The 24,765-nt window shown below is 39.4% G+C and overlaps 2 protein-coding genes across 5 annotated transcripts in view; both read left to right on the top strand.

Annotated features, from left to right (window-relative positions):
* Positions 1 to 10,868, top strand: part of oxsr1b (oxidative stress responsive kinase 1b) — an 82,686-nt gene extending 71,818 nt beyond the window's left edge. For 2 of the 4 annotated variants that reach the window (XM_080418217.1, XM_080418215.1), the window contains 7 exons: positions 1,977 to 2,012; positions 3,346 to 3,510; positions 4,684 to 4,718; positions 5,116 to 5,168; positions 5,725 to 5,793; positions 6,220 to 6,284; positions 6,592 to 10,868. In XM_080418217.1, the coding sequence (XP_080274343.1) occupies positions 1,977 to 2,012; positions 3,346 to 3,510; positions 4,684 to 4,718; positions 5,116 to 5,168; positions 5,725 to 5,793; positions 6,220 to 6,284; positions 6,592 to 6,666 (498 nt within the window). In that variant the 3' untranslated portion in view covers positions 6,667 to 10,868. Of the gene's footprint in view, positions 1 to 1,976; positions 2,019 to 3,345; positions 3,511 to 4,683; positions 4,719 to 5,115; positions 5,169 to 5,724; positions 5,794 to 6,219; positions 6,285 to 6,591 lie in introns of all 4 variants that reach the window. The other 2 variants (XM_080418218.1, XM_080418216.1) reach the window with 1 other exon arrangement.
* Positions 10,869 to 13,729: 2,861 nt separating this feature from the next.
* slc22a13b (solute carrier family 22 member 13b) lies at positions 13,730 to 23,880 on the top strand (the record flags this gene model as incomplete). The annotated part of the gene is made up of 9 exons (XM_080417452.1): positions 13,730 to 14,107; positions 17,407 to 17,510; positions 18,689 to 18,843; positions 20,328 to 20,496; positions 21,480 to 21,600; positions 21,885 to 21,979; positions 22,441 to 22,655; positions 22,996 to 23,104; positions 23,682 to 23,880. The coding sequence occupies 9 exons, from the start codon at positions 13,730 to 13,732 to the stop codon at positions 23,878 to 23,880; spliced, it is 1,545 nt and encodes a 514-aa protein (XP_080273578.1).
* Positions 23,881 to 24,765: the final 885 nt, after the last annotated feature.

The following is a 24,765-nucleotide window of genomic DNA, read 5'->3' as shown; positions in this document are numbered from 1 at the left end:
GTGCCAGGGACCCACAGAAGAGAAGATTTGTGTAAAGAGAATAATAATCACATTTTAAAAATAGCAGAAGTACAAGCTCGCTTTGAGCTTGTACTTCTGCTATTTTTGAATAGCCAACGTTATAAAATATGAATTAAATGGTTAAAATGATTGTGATGCTGTATTGACCCCTGGGGGTCCCCCCGGGCCCCACTTTGAGAACCACTGGAATAAATAATAACTACATTTGAGATTTGATCCATTGGAAATACACGTCCTTTTGTCCATTTCCTGGAAAAGTAACGCTTTTTTTGAACACGCTAGGTTTTCACCTGACTTCAAACGCTTCTCCTCTCTGACGGTTCAGTGTGTCTTCTGTCTGGGAGTCGCCTTGGACTTTAGCTTTCTGCTGACCAGCCGTCCTTAACCCCTTCAATCTAGGAACGCATCTGTGTCATTTTAGATTTGAGCTATAACCATTTATTTTATACTGTGGCTATTCAAAAATAGCAGATATACAAGCTCATAATGCGTTATTGGCTTGTATTTTTTTTTAAACATTTGTACAAATCTTTTAATACATATATATTATTATTATTATTATTATAATTTTTTTTTTTTTTATCCCACGATTTTGTAACCCCATTTTTTACACCCAGTGCCAATTGTCTATGTAATCCTGGGCACTACCTTCCCTCTGCCAACCTAGGGAGGCCAGGGCCGAGCTCATGCCTCCTTCAATGCATGAGAGCCAACTGACCTTCTTGTCACCTGACAGGGGAGAGTTTCCCTGGTTGGACGTAGCGCGTGGAAGGAACACGTTATTCCAACCAGTTCCTTTCCCCTCCATCAGGCGCCCCGGCTGGCCAGGGGGAGGCAGTATAGTGACCAGGATTACTACATGTTTTTGTGAGGGTACCTACCCTAGGAGACACGGGGAGAACATGCAAACTCCACACAGAAAGGCCCTTTCGCCAACCCCACCTAGGGTATGGGCACTGATGACGCGGAGGAGAGAACACGCCCACAGCGTCCCCTGCGGGAATCGAACCCAGGAATTTGAGGAATCGAATCTAGCTGTGAGACGACAGCGCTACCGACTGCGCCACCATGCCCCCTTAATACATATATTTTTTGAAACAACATTTTTAACTCGGATCTTTGCTTCTGAAGGTCCCTGGAACCATTTTTTTTTATACAAATGTTCGCTTTAAAAAATATATATGCAAAGATTTGCACATATTTTCACGATTTTTCAAAAATAGCAGATCGACAAGCTCATAGCACTCGGTGCCGCGCTATGAGCTTGTATATCTGCTATTTTTGAATAGCCCAAAGAAATCTAAAATGACACGGATGCGTTTCGCGGATTGAATGGGTTAAGAATTTGAGTATTTAACAAGGACCGTGTGTGTGCCCTTTTTTTCACAGATTTTTTTCCTTATAATATCTGATTTCTGCTTTTTAGCTTTCATAAATCTAATAGCAAAAAAGGCCTAAATATAATGCTGCAAAAAAAGAAATCACCCGTTTATGACCTAATTATCACGCTTATCAACACCTGTAGCTAATGAATAAACTGTTTAAATTTGATTCTGTAGACTGTTAGATTAAATATAAAATTATTAGAAGCTAATTTAGTGTTTGTCCTCTCCATGCTGTTATAATGTTCATGGAGGGAGATGTTAATAGACGGGACCGGTAATTTCTGGAAGTAAACGAGTGAGCCTTTTTGGACAGTCCTACTTGCTTTCTCTGTGCGTGTGTGCTTGCTTGCGTATGTGTGTGTGTGCGTGCAATTGTTTGTACATGTGTGTGTGTGTATGCAATATTTTTGCCTTATTCTAGAGCAGCGATTCCCAACCAGTGGAAGCTCATAGCACGGCAACGAGTGCCGCGCTACCTGTTCAAGATTCCAGAAACGGTTGGGAACGGCTGCTCTAGAGATCAGAGGATATATTCTACTCTGAATGTAATTTCTGATGTGTTTTCTACAGTCGCCAAGGGTGAAGGAAGGATCCCAGAATTCAGAGGTGGGTGTCAAATTATATGTAGTAAAAGTAACAATACAGCAATGTAGAAATGCTCTGTTACAAGTGAAAGTACCAGTATTCAAAATTGACTTGGGTAAAAGTACAAAAGTATTGGCATCAAAAATGTACTTGCATGATGTCCCATTTCACAAGTTTCCAAATGTGTAAAAGCAGTGTAGAAGCAGATCTACAAGCTCACAACGTGTGGCAAAGCGACGCGTTGTGAGCTTGAAGATCGGCTATTTTAAAATGGGCAAACTATATTATAGGTCTTGAACCGGTTAATGTATGTTTTACAAAGTCACTAGTTACTAAAGTTTTCAAATAATTGCAGTGGAGTAAAAAGTACAATATTTGCCTCTGAAATGTAATCGAGTAGAAGTAAAAGTATTGAAAATGCTCCGGTTGAGTAAAAGTGCCTCACAATTTGTACTTAAGTACAGTACTTGAGTAAATGTGTTTAGTTACTTTCCACCACTGGTGAATGATTTAGTGGTGAATAGCAACACAAGTCGTCACAGCTGATGACTGACTGCATGCAGCCGAGAAGTAAACAAAGATAACAGCTTACAGTAGTGTTTTCAACATGATGTGTGATGAAATATTAATCCAGTGTCTATATAAATATAAAGTCCACTGTCCACAGTGTGTTACTGGTTAATTATGAAAATTATGGCGCACAGCCAGGAAGCCACTTAGCTCTTAGTTTGTTTGTCAAGTCACCAGCAGCAGCAACTAAACAACATGTATTGTGTATTTTGTGCGTATATCAAACTGTGGTGTTGTCCTGAACAGTCAGTTGTTTTGCGCATATCATTTTCTAACCTTAGTAATGATACTGTACTCGTTGTTTAGATTTATTCTGTTTTGTTGATTGTGTTTTTATTTAGTTGATGTTTTTTTTTGTGTTTTTTAAAGAAAAAGGGAAATGGCTTTTTTTTGGGACATTAAAGGAGCCAAAAACAATACTTAACAATTTTATATCAATTACAAACCCCATGAAGCCTTGAACTCTATTTTTTTTAGTTTTTGTCGCATTCCTCAGCCAATAATTTGATGGCAGGGTCATCGGTCAGTAGGAGACTCCGCCGGTCATCAAATTATTGGCTTCAACAAAAACAATCTCCATGAATTCAAGGTTTCATGGGTTGTGTAATTGATAGAAAATATGTTTTGGGTGAACTACTCCTTTTAAGATGATTTTTTTTGTTGTCTCTAAATCATAAAAAAAGTAATGATGCAATAATAATGATGTAATAAAGTAATAATAATAAAGCTATCGGAGCTGAACACACAGTTAAGACGGGTACATAATGGGAGTGTCCTCTTTTAGGTTTTCCAGACAACGGAACCTTCAAGTAGCCAGGCCGCGGGCCAGGCACAACTACCTCAGGCTGCGGGCCAGGTCCCACTGCAGCCCACACCAGCCAATGCCCAACCCGCTGCCCAGGCTGCAGCTCCAACACCGGGCCTACCTGGTGCCGCTGCTCCCACCCAGGCAAGTAGTGTTGATTTTTGACAGCAAATTTTGGATTTAGTTTTAGTCATAGTCTTTTTGTATCAAATTCCATTTTAGTTTTAGTCATATTTTAGTCATCTGAAATGTTTTACTGTTAGTCTTAGTTTTAGTTGACTAAATATCATAAAGTTATAGTCGACTAAATCTACAGTTGATTTTGTCGACTAAAATGTATTTTGGCGGTGCCTTGATGGCGTCATAATGGCTGATTTTACACTTGGTTGCCTGCTGAAAATAGCAGATCTACAAGCTCACAACGCGTCGCGCTGCGACGCGTTGTGAGCTTGTAGATCGGCTATTTTCAGAGCGCAACACCTCATGTGCAACCAAACATAACATGACTTTTAGTTTAGTCTTTTAGTTCTACTGGATCTCGTCTCCACTAGTCCCTCACTAACATTTTAGTCTAGTTTTTATTTGTTGACGAAATTGTCTATATATTTAGTCTTATAGTTTTAGTCATCATAGCTCAGTTTTTATTTAGTTTTTATTTAGTTTTCGTCAGTGAAAAAAGGGTAGTCGACGAACTTTTTTCGTCACAGTTTTAGTCGTCGAAATCAACACTGCAGGCAAGTCAGCGCCGAACCACACCTTCATCAATGGGAAGGATTTTTTTTATATTTTTTGTCTAGATCAGGGGTCTTCAACGTTTTTCAGGCCAAGGACCCCTTAGCTGAGAGAGAGATGAAGCAGGGACCCCCCCCCCACTAAAAAAAATAATTAAACTTTTTCATAGATTTCATAGATACTGTAGCTTCATAGACTTGTTTGACTGCACTATCATCACTGTAAGATTCATGTTAATGTGTATTTAACCACTTTCACTCTGTAGTTAGTCTGCTCTTTTTTCCCTCTACACCAAACCTAAAATAACTGATCTGCTATTTTCGGCTAATGTTCCCCTCAGAAAAGGGATGCTGTAGGGTTCAAGCGGTTAATGTAAAAAAAAGTATCCTATCACACAACCATTTGGTGCCCCCCCCCCCCCTGTTGTAACTCTGAGGACCCCCCTGTTGAAAGACCCCTGGTCTAGACACTTAATTTCATGCCAGATTTTTGACCATGTTTTTGTGTCGATTGAGTCCTGCTTTAAGGCACCCTAGGTTCCTTTTCTATAGCATTCATTCTGCTTATTGTCTTGTGTTTTGACAGGCCCCAGCTGCCATCAGTTTGGTATTAAGGTTAAGGTGAGTTTAACTTCTAGCTATATTATTTTAAAAAAGTACTGACGCTAATAAAAGAAGACATTGTTTTTATGTATGATTAAATTGAGAAATGATTGAGTTTCTTAGATGCATGTATCCTTATGTATTTGTTTTATTTTTAAGCCCACGTTTGCATTAGTCTACTTAACTTTTATTTGTCCTTAATATCGCACTTTTACTGTACTACAGAATGTCCCCTCACAGGGATCAATGTAGTTTTCCAATATTTAATTTGCAGCTCAGTGTAATTCCAAGTGAAACGAGTCCTTATAAACCTCACAGCTTCACATCTCAGCAAAGACTTAGACGATGGCGTTATCAGGCTACAGTAACTAATAATTGACTTTATCCATTATTTATCTGTCCTTCTGCTCTACAGAAACTTAAAGAAGGAGCTAAATGATATCCGCTTTGAATTCATGCCAGGGAGAGGTAAGTAGTGTCTCATTAACCAAAAAAAAATCTCAGTGGGTATATGAATGTGCAAATGAGAAATGTGATTATTTCTGAGTTAAATATGTTTATGCCAATAGAGAGAGAGAGAGAGACTCTGTCATGTGGAAACCTCATACTGTATGTCCAAAACTGTTACTTTTCAGGATTCAAATAAAAAAAAATCAAATGTAGAAGATCGACGAGCTCAAAACGTGTCGCTTCGCAACGTTCGTGACACGTTGTAAGCTTGTAGATCATCTATTTATAAAGTTATTAATATGTCAGTAATTTATTTTTTATATTTAAGTTGTCATATCTGACCTGTGTCATTTGTATGACAATTAATTGTCAACTTAAATGTTTTAATTGTGACAGCCCTGCAATAGGGTTCACCCTCCAGGGACAATCAAGACGGTGTTTTTTCGAATTATCTGGTTAGGTTAAGTGTAGGAGGGAGGGACGGACTGGACAGACTGACACTGCCATCCTTACAGCCCCCTAAAACCTTTCTGATAGCCTCTCTTGTGCTGTGTGTTTCTCCCCCATGTTTCAGACACCGCAGATGGTGTGTCCCAGGAACTGGTGTCTGCAGGTTTGGTGGATGGCAGGGACGTAGTTATTGGTGAGTCACCCCCAACCCCCAACTGTGTGTGTGTCCTTTATTTCAGTGATTCAGTGAAAATTGTTCACATTTTTCTTTCAAGCTCACAATGCATCAATGTGTCCGCAATGCATTGTGAGCTTATAGCTTGTGAGCTGAGTGAGTGGGCTATTGTCAAATAGACAATGTATATAGGGTTAATGTTAACTTTAATCCCTGGGGGTCCCTGGACCCCATTTTGAGAACCACTGCTTTATTTAATTCCAGCCCATGATGTAATACACACCCAGAGTTCGTATTGACTCTTCCTCGCTTTCCGAATAAGAATAGATGTTATGTTGTTTGTTTCTCTTGTAAGATTTGTGTGAGGAAAAAAGGAGGCTGCCATCTTTGAGCTCCCGGTCTTCTGTGGTTTGATTGGAATAAAATATTGTTCTCTCTTTTCAGTTGCAGCTAATTTACAGAAAATAGTTGACGAGCCTCAATCCAATAAAAATGTCACTTTCAAACTGGTGAGTGTAACACCGTTCACATGGGTATCTTTGAAACAGCGTAATATTACAGTGAGCTTTATTGAGTAACAAATTAATATAAAGTGTTGTGTACAATTTGTAATATTATTAGTTACTATGTCAAGCAACGCATTGCTTTCTCTGTTATTGATGTTGTAAATTGTTTTTTTTACCCTAACATTGGTATTGCATGTTTAGCCCATTGACTATGACTCATGACACACTAAACATGCAATTCCACTAGTATGGACCTTTTGCGCTTTTAATGCATTTCTGCATAATAATGTTGTGGCTCTATGCTTTGCAGGCTTCTGGTGTGGAGGGTTCTGAAATACCAGATGACGTCAAACTGATGGGCTTCGCTCAGCTCAGCATTAGTTAAACAGTTGTTAGTTAAACAGTTCTACCTGGGACCGTGACTTGCCTAAAAAATGTGAAAAATAACACACAAAAAGAGTTTAAATTGCATTGTTTTTAGTTTCTATGGCCGTAAAGAAACCACTACTGCCAAAGAAAACAGTACAATTCTTGTCACCCCATAGGATTACGCAACACGGCCTCAACGGTTGGCTGAAATATCAGAACGTACAGTGTAAGAGTCACTCAGAAAACGTTTACAATGTGTATGCAGAACGATGAAAGTATCTACAAAAGAAAAGTTATTTTTTTCTTTTCTTTGACATGATGTTCTCTCTTATTCAGTTCTCCTTTTTGTCTGTAATATGTGATGCATTTGCACAATCTGAATTAACACCCCCTTGAGTCCCGGTAAGCGTAACAATGCCTTATTATCAGCAGAACTACTGAATGCACGTTTTGGGGGTGGGGAGGGAGGGAGGTCCCCACTTACAATGTGGAGCAGATGTTGTCCAAAATGTACGAACGTGGTTTCAATTACCAATGTTAAACTTTTTACTTGTTTCGTCGTTTTTGTTTAATGAGGTGATGGCCAACCTCCTAAGTGAGCCTATATCAGTATGTCAAGTATGCCTCGTCCAAACAAATGTTACATATCTACTACCTTAAGCCACGCCGAAACAACCAACCTCGCAGAGAGCCAAATGATGCCAACGTGCTCTGGCTCAGGCACCACCTTTGAGCTGGTGGATGGTAAAAAAAACAACACTCCAAACGGTCATCATGATAAGTATTAACACCTGTGGCAACATAAGCCCAATTTATACTTTGTTGTACGAACGCATCGCTCGCTGAAAATAATTGAGCCAGGGGTGAAGAGATGTGAGCCATGACAGCAGTCAGATTCAAGCTTGGGTCCCTGTGACTTGACAAGCACACGGTCAGTGCACTGAAGCCTGGTTTGTGTGTGGTTCCATGCTCTGCCTTGCAGCACAAATAGCTTAATCTACAATCTCACTATGCCTCGCGTTGTCAGCTTGCAGATCGGCTATTTTCAGTGTAAGACACCAGCGCGCAGCTAAAAATAAATCAGGCGTAACTGTCCCCAAAATTATTCATTTTTTTAAATAAAAAAAAACCTTACTTGAAAATCAGTTATTCATGGAGTGTGACAAAGTATAAAGTAGGCCTTACCTTGACATAGATGGACTGGTATAACTGGTTATGTTACGTAATATGCTTAGTACTTAAAGGATGTCTATTTGATCCAGTTACTGAAGTTATAATGTAATGGAGGATTAGGGTTTTTTCATTCTTTTTTTCATTCTTGTGAACTAATTTGATTGGGATGCCCCTTGTAGTGCTGGCAATGTAACCGTAACCTCAGAAAAGCCAACATAGGAAATCCCATATCTTTTCCTCGACTCATTTCTTTTTCTGTTTTTTTTTTTTTTTTAAGAAATGGTTGGACTTTTTGATTTTATATACTCCACAACACTGTCTATAAGATATTCTCATCAAAGTTATATATTTAAAAAAAAGTTTGTAAATTAAAAAGTTTTACAGCGTTAACTGAAGCCACAAGTGTTGTGTATGGAGCAAACGTGTGTCTGTATGTTGGTATATTAGCTGTGCTGTCTTTGTTTGGAATCAGTTTCTCAGATACGTGAAAGAAAGAAAGAAAAAGACTTACTGTAAGTGCATATTTGCTTATGTGGATGAACAAGTACTTGATTTATCTTCTATAGTATGTAAATAATGACATTTGGCTTTGATTTGTTTTTATACTGGGTGGTTCACTCTTTGGCCTTTTTCCTGTCAGATGATAACGATTGTTGGATTGTAAGCGCTGTGTGTGTGTATATGGGAGGAAGACGACAACATTGCAAAGTATGGCTTTACACAGTTTTCCTTGTTTTGCCAAACATGCTTTTGTGTAATGTGGCTTATTTACATGCGGCTCGGATACTTCTCAGCTTTGTATACTTCTTGTCTTGGGGGGGAAAAAGATAAGAAAGTTTGAATATATTTTATTGTGTGGAAGGCTGGGATGCGCTGCTTTTGGCCTGTCCCCAAGTTACAACATTTCCTGAGGTTCTGAGCAGGGTCACCATTAAAATGGATACGGCTTTTTGGCTCTCGCTCTTAATATACCAAAATAGGGGCCACTTTATTAGTACTTATTTTAACCCACTTCTGAAGTCATACATCTTAATATGTCACTTACTTTCCCTTATTTTCTCCCTTTTTTCCCCACATTTTGAAAGAAACACTATGCCCTTTTTTAAGTTCAAGCTACACCGCTAGACACTTTGAACGATTAGAAATGTATTGTTTGGTCGGATGAGACTCTGTTCATGCCTCCATCCTTTCAAACTCACTTCAATAGGGCATTGCAGTGGTGGCCATTTTGTGGTTCCACAGATAGAAAACCCATTCATAAAAAATTAAAACTCAAAAATTAAGTGACATATATGATTTTTTGTTAAAAAAAAATCTATTTAATTATATACAATATTTAATAAAAACCCTTCTTTTTGCGGTTTTCTAATATTTTTTGACAGAATTGTTATTTTTTGTGGTCATGATTCACCATGCAGGAGCCAGATTGGCTTGGTTCCAGGCTTAAAATAATGAATATAAATATTTTCGGAAATCTCTATGGGAAGAAATGTATGGGCTTTCTATCGGTGTAATCAAGAAATGACCGCCACTGCAACGCCCTATAGGTATATTTGCAAATGTGCATTAATCACATGGTTTAATGATGACCGCATGTTGCAGTTGGCATTGACCTCAGCGGGACGCCTCATTCAATAATCCATTGGTTCTCAAAGTGGGGTCCAGGGACCCTCAGGGTTCCTTGAGGAGGTGGTTCCAAATGGACCCTTACTGGTCTGTAACTCTGAGAGTGTACAAATGGAACCAAATGGACCCGTAAAAGGGGTGTGCACTCAGAGATATGGGGGTCCTTGAAATTAAAAAGTTTGAGAACCACTTAATAGTCTGTTGCAATATTAAGACCTATAACATGCCCGCTGATTTTTGCTCCGTTTCATTTGGTGTGATGTGAAAATGTCATACCTTTTCACAAATGCCTCCAGAAAGAATCGCATATCGCTGCTTGCAGAATCTGCAGATGAGATGTAACAGAGGGGAGGTCTTAGTGTATTGACCTATTACTTTTTGACCTATTACTTCAACCATGTCAGATTTAACGCTAGCCTTAAAATCACCATGTCCTTTTTGTTGAGGTTTTAGAACAAGATGTTTGTTCTAGATGTTGCTCTGATACAAATAAGGATATCGGAAATACATTTAAATGCATATAAAACACATGGGCCATGTTGAACCCGTGTTCCGTTGAAACGGGGGAAACGAGGTCGTCACTCGGTGACGTGTTGCTCCTGGTTTCAAAATTGCAGTATTTGGTGCCATTCTCCTGCTGTACTGTAGTCTGCCAATGGCATGCATTGCAGACGGGACAGATGTGAATATGACGTGGGTGGGGGGGTTCAGTATGTGAAAGGGTGTGTGTGTGTGTGTGTGAGCATTACATAGATTGAGCCCTGTTTCCAACAGAGTTGAGCTTTTGTACTTTGGGTCGCACCGATGTTGCCTGCCTGCCGAAAATAGGATTTTCAAGTGAAATACGTGACGTCATGAAACAAAGTAGATGAGGCTTAAAGGAGTAGTTGTCCCCCAAAAAAATCGTATTTTCTATCAATTACACACGCGGTCAGTGGGAGACTCAATTGGGTAACCTATCTCACCGGGGACTCCTATCAATTGAGTCTCCTGCTGGGGACTCCGCTTTTCATCAAATTATTGGCAAAGCAATGCGACAAAAACAAAGAAATCTCCCATGAATTCGAGGCTTCATGGGGTGTGTAATTGATAGAAAATAAGTAATGTTTTGGGTCAACTACTCCTTTAAGGGCTGTAAGATCTGTTGGCAAGACTCTCATCCCCTCTCCTACCCACCCTCTCCTGTCTTGCTTTAGTATATTGTATTTAACAATGCTGTAGCATTTGAACAGATGACTCCTCATACACATTTGTCTAGGCAATAACTCAAAGCTGTAATATATTTAAAATTTCCACTTTTTTTTTTCATTTATTTTTATTTTTATTTCATTCTTTCATTGCTCTATTTTTTTGATGGTTTTGCAGTTCAAAGCATGTTTCTCTTGATTATTTTTAATCAATAAAGAATGAACATATCAACCTCTTTGTATTTTGTCTCTTGAATTCTATAAATGCATTCCATCTGATTCCATAGAAATACAAAATAAATCATATGCACACAGTACAATACGTGTGCATGCATTCACACACACATACTGTTGTAGGCCTATATTAGTATCCCACCAAGACCTTAGATCAAGGGTTCCCAAACTTTTCAGGCCGTGACCCCCCAACGTAATCATATTTTAACTGGAATTGTAGGAGTTGAGGCATTACATTTAGTTTGACTGAATTCTACAGGTAAATATTGTGAACATAGCCGAACTGCAAGCTCACAACGCCTCGCACTGCAAGGTGTTGTGAGCTTGTAGATTGGCTATTTTCACAATGTTTGCCTCTTCTTTTACGTAATATCTGACAATTTGGCCAATTTGGAATGACAAAGGTCTTAAAAGTCATTAAATTGTCACTCTAGAAACGTGCAGATACCCTGTATGCACTTGCATTTGCACTTATACTATGTTGGTTTGTTCAATGTTGAGGGAGAAAACAATGTTGCACATTAAGCTAATCATCTGGGGACCCGACAAAATCATTTCGGGACCCTCAGTTTGGGAACCACTGGCCTACATGACTATCCCACCAACACCTTAGCTAAGGTGTGTGTGTGTGTGTGTGTGTGTGTGTGTGTGCGCGCGTGTGCGTGCGTGCGTGTGTGTGTGTGTGACCGTTTGTCCTGTTTGATTGCATCTGTGTCACAAAATAATATTGAATTATATAAATGTTTATGTTGGGCTTCAACAGTTAATAAAACAAATCGATTAATATAAATGTAATGGATAATTGATTCATAAATCTATCCCTGTTTTTTGGGCATGTCATTATGGGCAAAAAGTTAAAAATAAGAATAGCTCACAACACAAAGTGTGGTAAGTTGACATTTTGGCCTGAGAGTGGTGCTAACTGTTCACAGTCTGTTGTAACATTGAATGTTGGTGGGATAGATGTATGGAGCCCTGAAGATAGCAATACAAATGTTGTATAGCTGCTATCTTCAGGGTGCCATCAAAAAAGGAGATTTACCTGGATAAATAAAGCTATAAAAAGAGGGAAGACTGGTTGGGCAATGTCAACCATAGAACTCTGCTGCGTAGTGGGGCAAAACATTATTCCAGAAACAAATGTGTTGAATATTTAGTTTTTGCCAATGGAAATAAAAGAAAAAGAAGTGACTTATAATTATACCATGATCTGCAAGTGGAGGGAAACAAAATATGACACTAATTGATACATTTGTATTAATAGCCAAAGTTTATGGAAACACTTTTTTGTTTTACTTAAACAAGCACTGGGTCAGTTGCACACCCTGAATATTGCTTTTCCTCACAGTTGAAACTAACTAACTGAAATAATGTTTAACTGGAGGCCAGTGGAGAGTTAATTAGAGTGTGTTTAACAACATAAGAAGCATGGGGGCCTTTAGCACCCGGTAGCAATAGTCTACAACTTTTATCTTTAACACAGCTGGAGTGGTGTAAGCTACTGGTTATTGTATTTCTGGACCAGCTGTCCATGCAGCCATGCTACTTACATAATAAGTTGTCCAAAATGTAGGCTACCTGTGTTTTGCTGACTCGTTCAACTTTTAACACTTGGTTGATAAGATTATTCAATACCTATTGAAGTTTTTTTCAAGTGGTTAAAATAGTGCACCGGGCACATTCCCCTGCCCAGTCTCAACCTGAGAGCAGCTCCACACATGGTGGAAAAAGTACTCACATTTCTTATTCAAGTAAAAGTATCAATACTGCAATGTAAAAGTCCAGAATTTCAAAATGTACTTGAGTAGAAGTACAAAAGTATTGGTATCAAAATGTAGGCTACTTAAAGTACCAAAAATAGAAAGTACTTGTTATGCAAAATGTCCCATTTCACAAAGTTTCCAAATGTATAAAATCCTTTGAAAATAGCAGATCTACAAGCTCACAACGCGCAAAGTGACACGTTGTGAGCTTGTAGATCGGCTATTTTGAAATAGTAAAGTAGCCTATATATCTGAACTGGTTAATGTAAGTTTTACAAAGTAACTAGCAACTAAAGTTTTCAAATAATTGTAGTGGAGAGTAAAAGAAAGTACAATTTGCCTCTGAGATGTAGCCTAGTGGAGTAGAAGTAAAAGTATTGCAAATTGGAAGTAGCCTACTCCAGTTAAGTAAAAGTACCTCAAAGTTGTATTTAAATACAGTAGGCCAGTGGTTCTCAACCTGTGGGTCGGGACCTGTGGGGGGGTCCCCAGATGACAGTGAAGTGACAATTTAAGGACTTGACCTTTTTAATACCTAAGAAAAATTAAATAAATGCATTACTACAAAAAAAGTCATCAACAAACTATACAAACTATACTATAAAAACTGGCCAAACATTGGCCAAGAGGCAAACATTTTGAAAAAAGTCAATCTACAAGCTCACAACGCCTCACATTGTGAGGCATTGAGCTTGTAGATAGTCTATTTTCACAATATTTATCTGTGGAATCAGGGTGGGGGATCCCCAGTTCAAACAAGATTTGGGGGGGAGGGTCTCGGCCTGAAAAGGTTGAGAACCACTGCAGTAGGCTACTTGAGTAAATGTACTTAGTTACTTTCCACCACTGCTGGAAACATCTGGAACAACAAGGCAACTTGTAGCACGTGAGCACACATGCTTGCTGCGTCACTGAATTGTGACACCTGGGCTGGGTTGTAGCTCCTCCCACATGCAAGCTGGACTTGATCAATCAATTACTAGGCCTACTATGTGTCAAACGGGTTCCTACAACAACAGTTGTCAGCCTACATAGGAAGATCCTACTGTACAGAGGAAGATCGATCGGTAACGTTTTTCTTTTTGATGGTAGCAGCATGGTCGGCTTCGGAGATGTCCTGAAGGAGGTCGGGGAATTTGGAGCATTCCAGAAACGCTTATTGGCTGCCATATGCATCCCCAACATCTTCACCGCGTTCCACATGTTCGGCCAGGTGTTCACGGGGCTGAGTTTCCCGCACCACTGCAACACCAGCTGGATCCTGGACCGTGGCCACAATAATCTGACCCAGGAACGGCAGATGAACCTCACGCTGCCCGTGGACAAGGATGGACACTATGACAGCTGTAGGATGTTCACACCAGTGGATCTGGACCTGGAGACCATCGAAGCCTATGGGATTAATAGCACCACGCAATGTGTGGATGGGTGGGATTACCAGGCTTTGCCGGGCGCCTCCAGTATAGTGACTGAGGTAGGTGATTGAACCCAGTTGTGGAAAGTAACTAAGTACATTTACAAGTACTGTAACTAAGTAAAATGTTTAGGTATTTTAGTACTTCACTGGAGTATTTACAGTTTATAGTACTTTTGCTTCTACCCCACTACATCCCAGAGGCAAATATTGTGCTTTTTACTCCACTGCAATTATTTGAAAACTTAAGTTACAAGTTACTTTGAATTATTATCATTACAAAACATACATTAACCACTTCAGCCCTATTTAAACTATGGCTATTTGAAAATAGCCGATCTACAAGCATTGTGAGCTTGTAGATCTGCTATTTTTGTACATTTGGAAACTTGTGAAATAGGACATTATGCAAAATGAGTACTTTTACTTTCAGTACTTGAGTATATTTTAATGTGAATACTTTTGTATTTACTCAAGTAAAGTTTGAATGCCAGACTTTTATTTGTTACAGAGTATTTCTACATTGTGTTACTGGTAGTTTTACTTAAGTACAACATGTTAGTACTTCTTCCACCACTGAGCGATTGAACCTACTTTTTGGTCCAGGTGATGAGGATATACATTTGATTTTAGCCTACTGCATAGCAGCACATTCATAGGCAAGTTAAGGCAACTATAGTCTACCATTATAGATTAAGCAATAGGTCTATGCTATAATTCACAAAGTTATATGACAAGTTCTTTATCAGACTTTGTACCTGCAAGCTTGTCAACATCATACCGTAGTACAGTATAACTCACAAAACCTGTCCAGCTCAGATCTGCCCAACTGGGTCAGGGGGGGGTCATCGGCATGCAGAAATGTAATTATTGCCATGTGCATACAAATGATTGAGCGGACAATAATATCACCAGAAACGCATAAAGAGCCATAGCCTTAAATGATCTTTACATGTACATGTCTGTAACTCTGAGAGTGCAAAAATGTGTACTCTCAAAATTAGTGCACTCTCAGAGTTATGGGGGGGGTGGGTCCTTGACAATTAAAAGTCAGAGAACCACTGTCCTAGTGGACTCCTAATGTGCCATACATAGTATCATAGTAAACTAGAAAAAGTGCTCCTCGGAGCACAGGTCTCCGCCAGGTCAGGTAGGTTATTGTGGGCCAACAATGTTCGGAATTTGCCAATCAGGATGGAATATGAAAAATCGGACAGAACCATCTTGATCACTTGACCATAGAGATAATGGGTACCGATTTGCATGATGATTGGACAACATTTGTAGGAGTAATACAACAAAGAAAAGTTTTGAAAAAATCGGCCTCCTGGTGGCGCTATAATAGGGCAATGTGGCATTTGTTCTTCAACTTAGTGCGAATGTGCTTGTAAAGTGTCACCTCAATCGGACGCTGCGTTCATGATTTGTGGCATTTTGTTCAAAACGGGCCACTTCTGCAAACTTTAGATGTCATTGTTAGCCAATCAGGATGAAATATGAAAAATCAAACAGTTCCATCATGATCACATGACTATAGAGATCATGTGTACCGATTTGTGTGAAATTTGGATAAAATGTGAAGGCTTAATATCCAAAAATGTGTTTTACATAAGTGGGCCTCTTGGTGGCGCTATAAAAGGCAAATGTGAAAAATGCAGGGCGGATTTTTTTCCTTGGCCTCTAGGGAGTTTCACGCAGATCGGTGCAGTTATAGTTAACACAAATCAGCCTTTTATAGCGCCACCATGAGGCTGATGTGAAAAATGTCAGGTGGCATTTCTTCATCTGCCTAGTGGGAATGTGTTTGTGAAATTTCACGGAAATCACAAGCTGCATTCATGATTTGAGGCATTTTGTTCAAAACGGACCAATCCTGCAAATTTTGGAAGGCAACCTTAGCCAATGAGGATGGAATATGGGAAATCGGACAGATTCGTGTTGATCACATGACTATAGAGATACTGTGTACCGATTTGCATGACGTTTGGATAAAATCTGTAAGAGTAATATAAAAAAATTGGTTTTGCACAAATCGGCCTCCAGGTGGCGCTATAACAGGCCCATTTGAGGCAGAGGTTCTGAATTGGCATCCAGGGTGTGTGTGTGCACAGTTTCGCAGCAACCGGGCCAACGGTGCCGGAGATTAGCTGGTAACACACGGACAGGACACACACACGGACACACGGACGGACGGAAGGACGGACAGGGGGTAAAACATACTCTCTCGCCATGCCTTTCGGCCTGGCGGAGACAATCAGTGTGATCAGTGCGATAAATATTCGGAAGAAAACCTGGAGACCGACATTCAGTAATTGGGTCTTATGATCAAAATGACAACATTATAATGTGAAAACAAAAAATCGAATATTTGCCACGGACAACGCCAAGTCTTGCCAGGTACGGTGATGACTCCCTGTCTAGACAGTGATGACCCCTGTCTAGACACTGGATTGAACTTACTGTCAACTTTTGACAAACGTAGGCCTATTAAATCAGCTACAATGATAAATGCTGTGCCTAAATTCTATAATGGCAAAGGTTTTATCATAAAGACATTAACTTCACTGCCACTGACGTAAAAAACGTAATTTGTCCCGTTTACCAATCCTGCCACTGACGTAAAAAACGTAATTTTAATTTTTTTTTAAATAAATAAATATATATATATATATATATATATATATATTTTTTTTTTTTCAAATTTGACCCAAAGACCAAGGAGATATGATTGTTTAAAGATCTAGACTCCCATCCACTTCCTTGTTAACTTAAAAGTTAAAAATTCTGTATCTCGGCTCTTGAGTACTTTTTTTTTTCGATGAAAAATCTCTGGCAGTGGGCAAACGCGGCCAGCAATAATTGTGGCAGTGAATGAGTTAAACTAGAAATATAACTTTTATGTCTAGTTGGTAATAATGTCCTTGTTCCATGGATTATGAAAACCATTAGCCCTGTTTAACATTGATTGACATTTTTATTAGGCAAAAGAATGTAAAACAACACAGTTACATTTATAATACTTTTGTCTAAAAGGTCCGACCAAAAAAGTCCTTGCGGACTTGTTTCCCTTTCTTCCATTCCTCCATTCTTCCCTTCCTCCTAGCCCCTTTCGGAACCCTATACCTTTTTTATATCCCAAATACAAAAAAAGGTATAGCCGAGGGTTCCATAGTGTCTCGTTTTGGAATAAAACAAATCTTTGGCTATGTAATACACTTTTTATGCTCTAGCTTTGTTGTCACTCTCATATTGCACCAAAATATTGTACTGTGTTTATGCAAATGTTTTTTCTTTAAATTAGAAAAATATATTCTTTAATCTGATGTCACTGTTCTCTTCCTGTTCCACGTGTCTTCCAGTTTAATCTAGTATGTGAGAGCAGTGGTTTAAATGAGGCATCACAGTCCATCTACATGGCCGGTCTTCTCATTGGAGCATTGATATTTGGACCAATGGCTGACAGGTATTTATTAGTGCAATCTCCTCTAGAATACAAGTGACTCCTAGGGCTGGCCAATACATTTATATTCTATTGATATTCACATGTGAGTGTTTAGGTCGTCTAATTTTGCTATTTTAAAAAAATCATCACAATATAGAGGAATTTGGTCATATTAGATTTTTGTCCATTGCCCAGCCCTGTAAGGGACCTCATTACTGCTGGTTTTCTATCACATGACGTTAATGCAATTAACTAAACAACACTTCTGGTCAAGATGCCACATGAAACATAAAACAGTAACAATTTACAGCAATGTACAAATGACAATAACTTGTTGTAGTAGCGAACGGACTAGAGGTTATTCTTGGAACAAATGCAGTTAACCAGCTGTAAGGTCCTGAGGACGAGTGAAGAACCATTGAAATCTACTGTTACGCATCTTGATTAAATACATGTAGTTATCAGCTAATTATGTTGAGTGTGGTACTGTCCTTCCTTTCTTTCTTTTTTTTCTTTCATAGCTTTTAAATAAGGAATTCAATCGATGTGAAAGCACTGTCTACTGAACATCCTCTAATATCCCACATGGCTTCAGATGCTGTCAATGCACTGAATGGGACATTATCACGTTTAATCAGACTATTGATTGGTGAGATACTGACCTACCTGGGGGCAAACACTTACCCCAAAACATGATTTACGATTCTCTGCATTGACAGCATCCGAAATGGGTGATCTTTCGCAAGAACCAGTCTGTTGTCACAATATTATGAGCTTTCTGCTCATAATATTTACACTGCAGAGCAGTTAATAGATAACTCATGGTAAAGTTATACAATGACAACTAAAGCAGAATTTATGTCAAGTTAGTGAATTGCTGTACATGGTTGACCAATCCCTTAAGGATAGCAGCTGACAGTTGTCTCTACAGACTTGCCCTCCTCTGTGCTAGGAAGTATTAGGACATACTGTAGTAGATGTAATAGGGCTAATTCGTATTTTTCATTTTGTTTCGTTGATATACAGTATAGAATATATAAAGAACCCTGTCCTCTCGATTAGATTTGATTAACGTACATGAGCAAGATTAACTCGGTTATTGGTTCTAAATATCGGAATTGATCGTGATACAGTATACTGTATTTTCGATTAATTGCCCACCAGCCCTAAGATGTAAACTGTCGCTTTTCTCTGTGCAGGTTTGGCCGTCGCTTTGTGATTTTGCTCTCCCTGCTTCTCCAGCTGTTGTTTGGTGTGGGAGCTGCTTTCTCCCCTAACATCTATGTTTACATAGCCCTACGATTTGTCGTGGGCGCTTCGGTCTCTGGCATTTCCATCAACACGTTTGTCCTAGGTAGGCACGCTGTTCCCCTGGTGTTATAGTCATGTTTACACGTGATGATACTTTGAGCAATGCTGTTGTACCGGCTTGTGCAGAAGAAAACCACAGTATATTACCTGCTGCTACTGTACTTCTTTAACCTCGCCTCAGGGCCGCATGTTATGTACTGTACTATACACTTTGATTGATTGATTGATTGAAACCTTTATTTATTCTCAAAGAGCATTGAGGTTTGCCCTCATTTGCAATGCTGTCGAGATAACACACACAATATAAACAATTAAGACACAGATATAACACAGAAACAACTAGAAAAAGTGCTCCTCGGAGCACAGGTCTCCGCCAGGTCAGGTACGTTATTCTGGCCTCCTGGTGGCGCTATAATAGGCCAATGTAAAAAGGGTGCCAACCGTGCCATTTATTCTTGCATTGACACTGCATTCATTCCAAAAATGTGTTTTGCTAAATTAGACCTGCTGGTGGCGCTATAACAAGCCAATGTGAGAAGGGTGGCATTTCTTCCTCCGCCTAGTGGGAATGTGCGTGTGAAATTTCACGGAAATCGCAAGCTGCGTGTATACTTTGAGGCTTTTGTTCAAAACGGACCAATCCTGCAAACTTTGGAAGCGAACCTTAGGCAATTAGGATGGAATATGGGAAATAGGACAGATCCGTGTTGATCACATGACTATAGAGATACTGTGTATTGATTTGCATGACGTTTGGATAAAATCTGTAGGAGTAATATAAAAAAAATTGGTTTTGCACAAATCGGCCTCCTGGTGGCGCTATAACAGGCCCATGTGAAAGATTTAGGGCAGAGGTTCTGAATTGGCATCCAGAGAGTGTGTGTGCACAGTTTCGGAGCGACCGGGCAAACGGTGCCAGAGATTAGCTGGTAACACACGGACAGGACGGACGGACGGACGGACACACGGACGGACGGACGGACGGACATACGGACGGACGGACGGACGGACGGACAGGGGGTAAAACATACTCTCTCGCCATGCCTTTCGGCCTAGCGGAGACAACAAAATAAGACCAATGTTACATAGTGAGGTAGGGAGATTTAAGAGCAGGTTATTAAATTGTCCATGGGATCTTGGGGCATTCAGTTTTTGCGCGAGTTGTAGATTGTTCCATGAAACTGGAGCATCATAGCAGAAAGCACTTTTTCAGACTGGACACGTGGAACCTCAGGTGTAAGCCAGTCGTTTTAGCGGGTCTGGTAAGTGCTGTTTTTCTACTCTAACAGCAGTGTGATATATGGTGGTAACTTCACATCAATAGCCTTAAAAAATAAACTGGTGCCAGTGCCATTTTATTTGGCATCTACAGTATTTGTTAACTATGTCCCCATTATGATATGCTTTAAAAGTATGAATAATAATAATACAATATTTGTTTACAGCTGGTCTTTAACATTATGATTTATTGACACGAATTGGTAGCCAAGCTAAAATGTTTGTTTTATGTGTGTTATTTCTTTGAAGGGGCCGAGTGGACTGGTAGCGATAAACGGGCGCTGTTCACCATTTTCTCCCACTCCCACTATGCTCTTGGACTAATGATCATGTCCGGCATCGCCTATGGGATACGCGACTGGAGAGTCCTGCTGCTGGTTCTTTCCGGCCCTGTCGTCATTCTGGGAGTTTTTTATTGGTCAGTTGGCCGTTATATGAGTGTTAATTTATGTCACTGGTTCTCAACCTGTGGGTCGCTCTATTTTGATGACAGACCTAAAAAAAGAAAAAGAAGAAAAATATCATTAGTGCATCAAAAGTAAGCAACTGGTCAAACATTGGCCAAATTGTCACATAATATAAGAAAGCGGCGAAATTTTTGAAAATAGCAGATCTACAAGTTCACAAAACCTCACGTTGCAAGGTTTTGTGAGCTTGTAGATCAGCTATTTTCACAATATTTATCTGTGCAACCGAGTCAAACTAAATTGAATGCCTCAACTCCTACATTCCAAGTGCTTATCAGGGTGGGGGGGTCCCCAGTTCAAATATGATTATTTTGGGGGGTCGCGCCTGAAAAGGTTGAGAACCACTGATTTTGTGTCACTGGTTCTCAACATTAGGGCCCGGGGGCCGACAGGAGTCCAAAGGGAACCTCACAGATCTGTAACTCAGTGTTAAATTAAAACAATGTTACAGTTCAGATTGGGGTCCCAGATAGTATATATAGTATTAAAAAAAAGATACCAAATGAGGGGTCCATGGTCTAATTCTAATGCATATCAAACTGGGGTCCTTGATATTAAAAAGGTTGAGAATCACTGAATTAAATTAATACTGGAACCCCAATCTACACTGTGAAATCCTCAGTGCTTATGAGTGAGTCCGTTTGGTTTGTACGCCCTCGAGTTACAGACACGTAAGGGTCAATTTGGTGGTTACCATACCAGACGTTGAGAAACTGATTTATGTGTGGTTTCACTGTGATACTTGGTAAATGACTGAAACATTGTAAGAGCAAAAATGGCGGCCAAATGCCAAATACATATAATTTTCTATATACTTGACATGAAAAAGTTTGAGAACCACTGATTTAGTAACATACGTTTTTCAGAAAAATTTAGAAGACATTTTGTAGAATCGGAACCTCAGGCCTTAATCCATGCATTCTATAACTGACAGGATTCTCCCAGAGTCGGCTCGGTGGCTCATGACCCAGGGCAGGCAGGAAGAGTTGAGGAAGGAGTTGAGGAAAGCAGCCCGGGTGAACGGCAGGAAAGTCCCGGAATCCCTGCTTGACAAGGTAGGATGTGCATCAGCTGCTATGTTCTGTATAATTTATTGTCTGCTGCTGTGACCAAAACTGAACTGAACCAGAGAAGCCAGTTAAATGTAAATGTATATTTAAAATATGAAAATGATGCCAGTTACATTTGCCTGTCTGTATTGTGTGTGTTTATTGTTGTAACAATTGTTCATACTGCTCTCTTGGCCAGGTCAAATTTGGAAAAAGAGATTTAAAAAAAAATCTCAATGAGATGCTCCTGGTTAAATGAAGGATATGATGATGATGATTGATTTGTTTAGCTCGAGGCTGAGGCCACATCCAAATCAGGAAACATGTTGGACCTTTTCAGGATCCCATATTTGAGAAAGCGGGCTCTCATATTGAATTATCTCTGGTAAGTATTTGCCCAGTTTGACTTGGTTGTGTTTAAGCGCATTGTATATAATGTTTGATCCTGCTAATGATGCGAGCAATGCTATATTTTCATTACATACATTTTGAATCTTTAATAATATTTCTAAATACTATTTGATTGAAATTAACAATGAGCAATAAGGGGTAGGACTAGATGAGTTTTAAACTTCCTCCTATGCCCTTTTCGAGCACATTAGAGTGCAACATGTATTTGTTTTAATATTTTAATATTTTCTTAATTTAAGTATATTATGTTTATTTTATGTTTTTTTTTGTCTTTTAACAGTGTCCGAAATAAACAAATCAATCAATCAATCAAACCTATAGCAAAATGTGCAATACTATACATGTACCTGTATTGTGCACGATTTGTGAAGACAGTACAGTTTTTGTGTACTCTTTCCATAAACGGGGAAGAAATCTCTCATATTCTTTTTCTAGGTTTGTAACAAGTCTTGTCTACTATGGAGTGAGCCTAAACGTTGGCAATTTCGGCGTGGACGTCTACCTCACACAGCTCATCTTTGGCATAGCTGAACTCCCTGCACGCCTGGGCAGTCTGCCTCTCATCGAATACTTTGGGAGGAGACTATGCCAAGCAGCGGCTCTGTTCTTTGGGGGCACTGCTTGCCTGGTGATCCTTGCTATACCGAAAGGTAACTTGAAATCTTTGCCCCTTTAACTTAGCCTTCATTTATAAGCACCTCCTCCATACACGCATATTTGATCACTTTTGTTTATACACTGCTTCATACCTTTTGTGAAGCCCTTGGAGCTGCATAAATACTTTTATGTGATTATAGGATTATTATTCGAGCCTTGGGTTTCTAAAACACGTGAGCTTATGGGACACGTTTCCACTAATCCAAGTTTGTGTAATAAATGGTTGCATTAAAGCATGGGCCTGCAGGAATACCCAGGTGAACAGAGAACATAAGTGAATAGAAGCTCTCAGTGCGTGTCTCTCCTTCATGTTCTCTGTTATCTACCTCTCAGATCTTCCTGTGGTGGTAACAGTCATAGCAGTGGTGGCGAAGTTCACTCTGGCTGCATCTTTCACCATAGTTTATGTTTATACTGCAGAGCTCTACCCAACTGTTGTAAGGTAAAATAAATATAAATCTAGTAATGTTGCATATTAGTATTATAAAACAATTCTGCCATTTCTGATGGTGATTGTATAACACATTGGTTGGGATGATATAAATTGCCATTTTAACCCATTCAATCTGGGAAAGAAAATCATGAAAATGTGTGCAAATCTTTGAATATATATTTATACATTTTTAACTCAAATCTTTGCTTCTGGGGGGAACCCTGGAACAAAACATTTTGAGATGGGGGGGGGGGGGGGGGGGGTCCGCAGACAAATATATATCATTTTGGGTGGTCCTTCACATGAAAAAGTTTGAGAACCACTGATATTACAGCAACATATATATATATATATATATATATATATATATATTGTTTTTTTCTATTAAAAATAGCAGATCTACAAGAGCTTGTAGATCTGCTATTTTTGTTAGCTTGTATATCTGCTATTTTTGAATAGTATGAAATAATGGTTATAGCAAAAACACACACACAGTATGTGTTCCCGGATTGGATGGGTTAATGGTAAAACTCGATCACTGATTATGACGTTGTGTCATTTGTGTCATTGTCGTGCCCCTGGGCAGGCAGAACGGCGTGGGGCTTAACTCCATGTGCGCTCGAGTGGCGGGGATCCTGGCTCCGCTGATCAGGCTCCTGGAGGTCTACCACCCTGCAATCCCCATGTTGATATACGGCATCCTGCCCTTCGCCGGTGGGGGGCTCTGCTTCCTACTGCCTGAGACCCTCAACACTGAACTTCAGGATCACACAATGACCACGTAAGCCCTCTCAGTATATTGTGGATAACTGACACAATAGACAGACAGACAGGAATGGATTGATAGTAGGCATGTAAGATGTTTTGCTTGAATTCACATGCAGTTTAACAATTCTATCACCGATTTTTTTAATTATTGTTATTGTTGATTTATTTCAGATCAACAGAGAATGGGAATGTTGAAACCGAACCCCACAATAAAGAAGACCCACTGAAGAGCACCAACTTATAAATCCCAGTGAAATCAATCAATCTAAAGTTTCATAATGTGTCTATTATAGTTTTCGCAATTTCTACCACACCAGACACCAGTTAAAGAAATGTCTTTGAAGGGGCAGGATTATGAATACATACACACAAACCTCTAAATGCTCAGGCAAAGTTTCCAAATGAAACTAACTTTTTGCACGCTTTAGGGGCCGTGTCCACAGATAGTGTTTTTTTTAGCTGCCAGTGCCTTTATGTCAGTGGTTCTCAAACTTTTTTCCATGTCAAGGACCCCACAAATTGATATGTATTTGGCATTTTAAGCTTGTAGATCTGCTACTTTAGCTATTTTAGAATTTGAACCCTGAAAGGTAACTGTTTTGGACATGAGGTTTCCACCCGACAGAGACGACATCCAAAATGCTCCTCCTTTGATCAATTGATATGAATTCAACCACAAGTTTTACTTTGTAAACTGTATTTAATAACTGGAATGTTTTGCAATAAAAAATATTTAAGACACCCCCCCCCCCTCCATACACTTGCTGATTTACATTTTCAGGTGCTTTGAGTCTATGGGAAAATGCTATACCTATGAGGTTGATTATTATTATTATTATTTTAATTATTCATTTGAAATATTTCTTGGTCGGGACATTTCCATACACAACTTCAGCCATGAT

Source organism: Gymnoscopelus braueri, assembly GCF_963280865.1.
Source record: "Gymnoscopelus braueri genome assembly, chromosome: 21".
Lineage (NCBI taxonomy): Eukaryota > Metazoa > Chordata > Actinopteri > Myctophiformes > Myctophidae > Gymnoscopelus > Gymnoscopelus braueri.
Note: the sequence above shows the minus strand (reverse complement) of the source record. Positions and strands in the feature narration are given on the sequence as shown.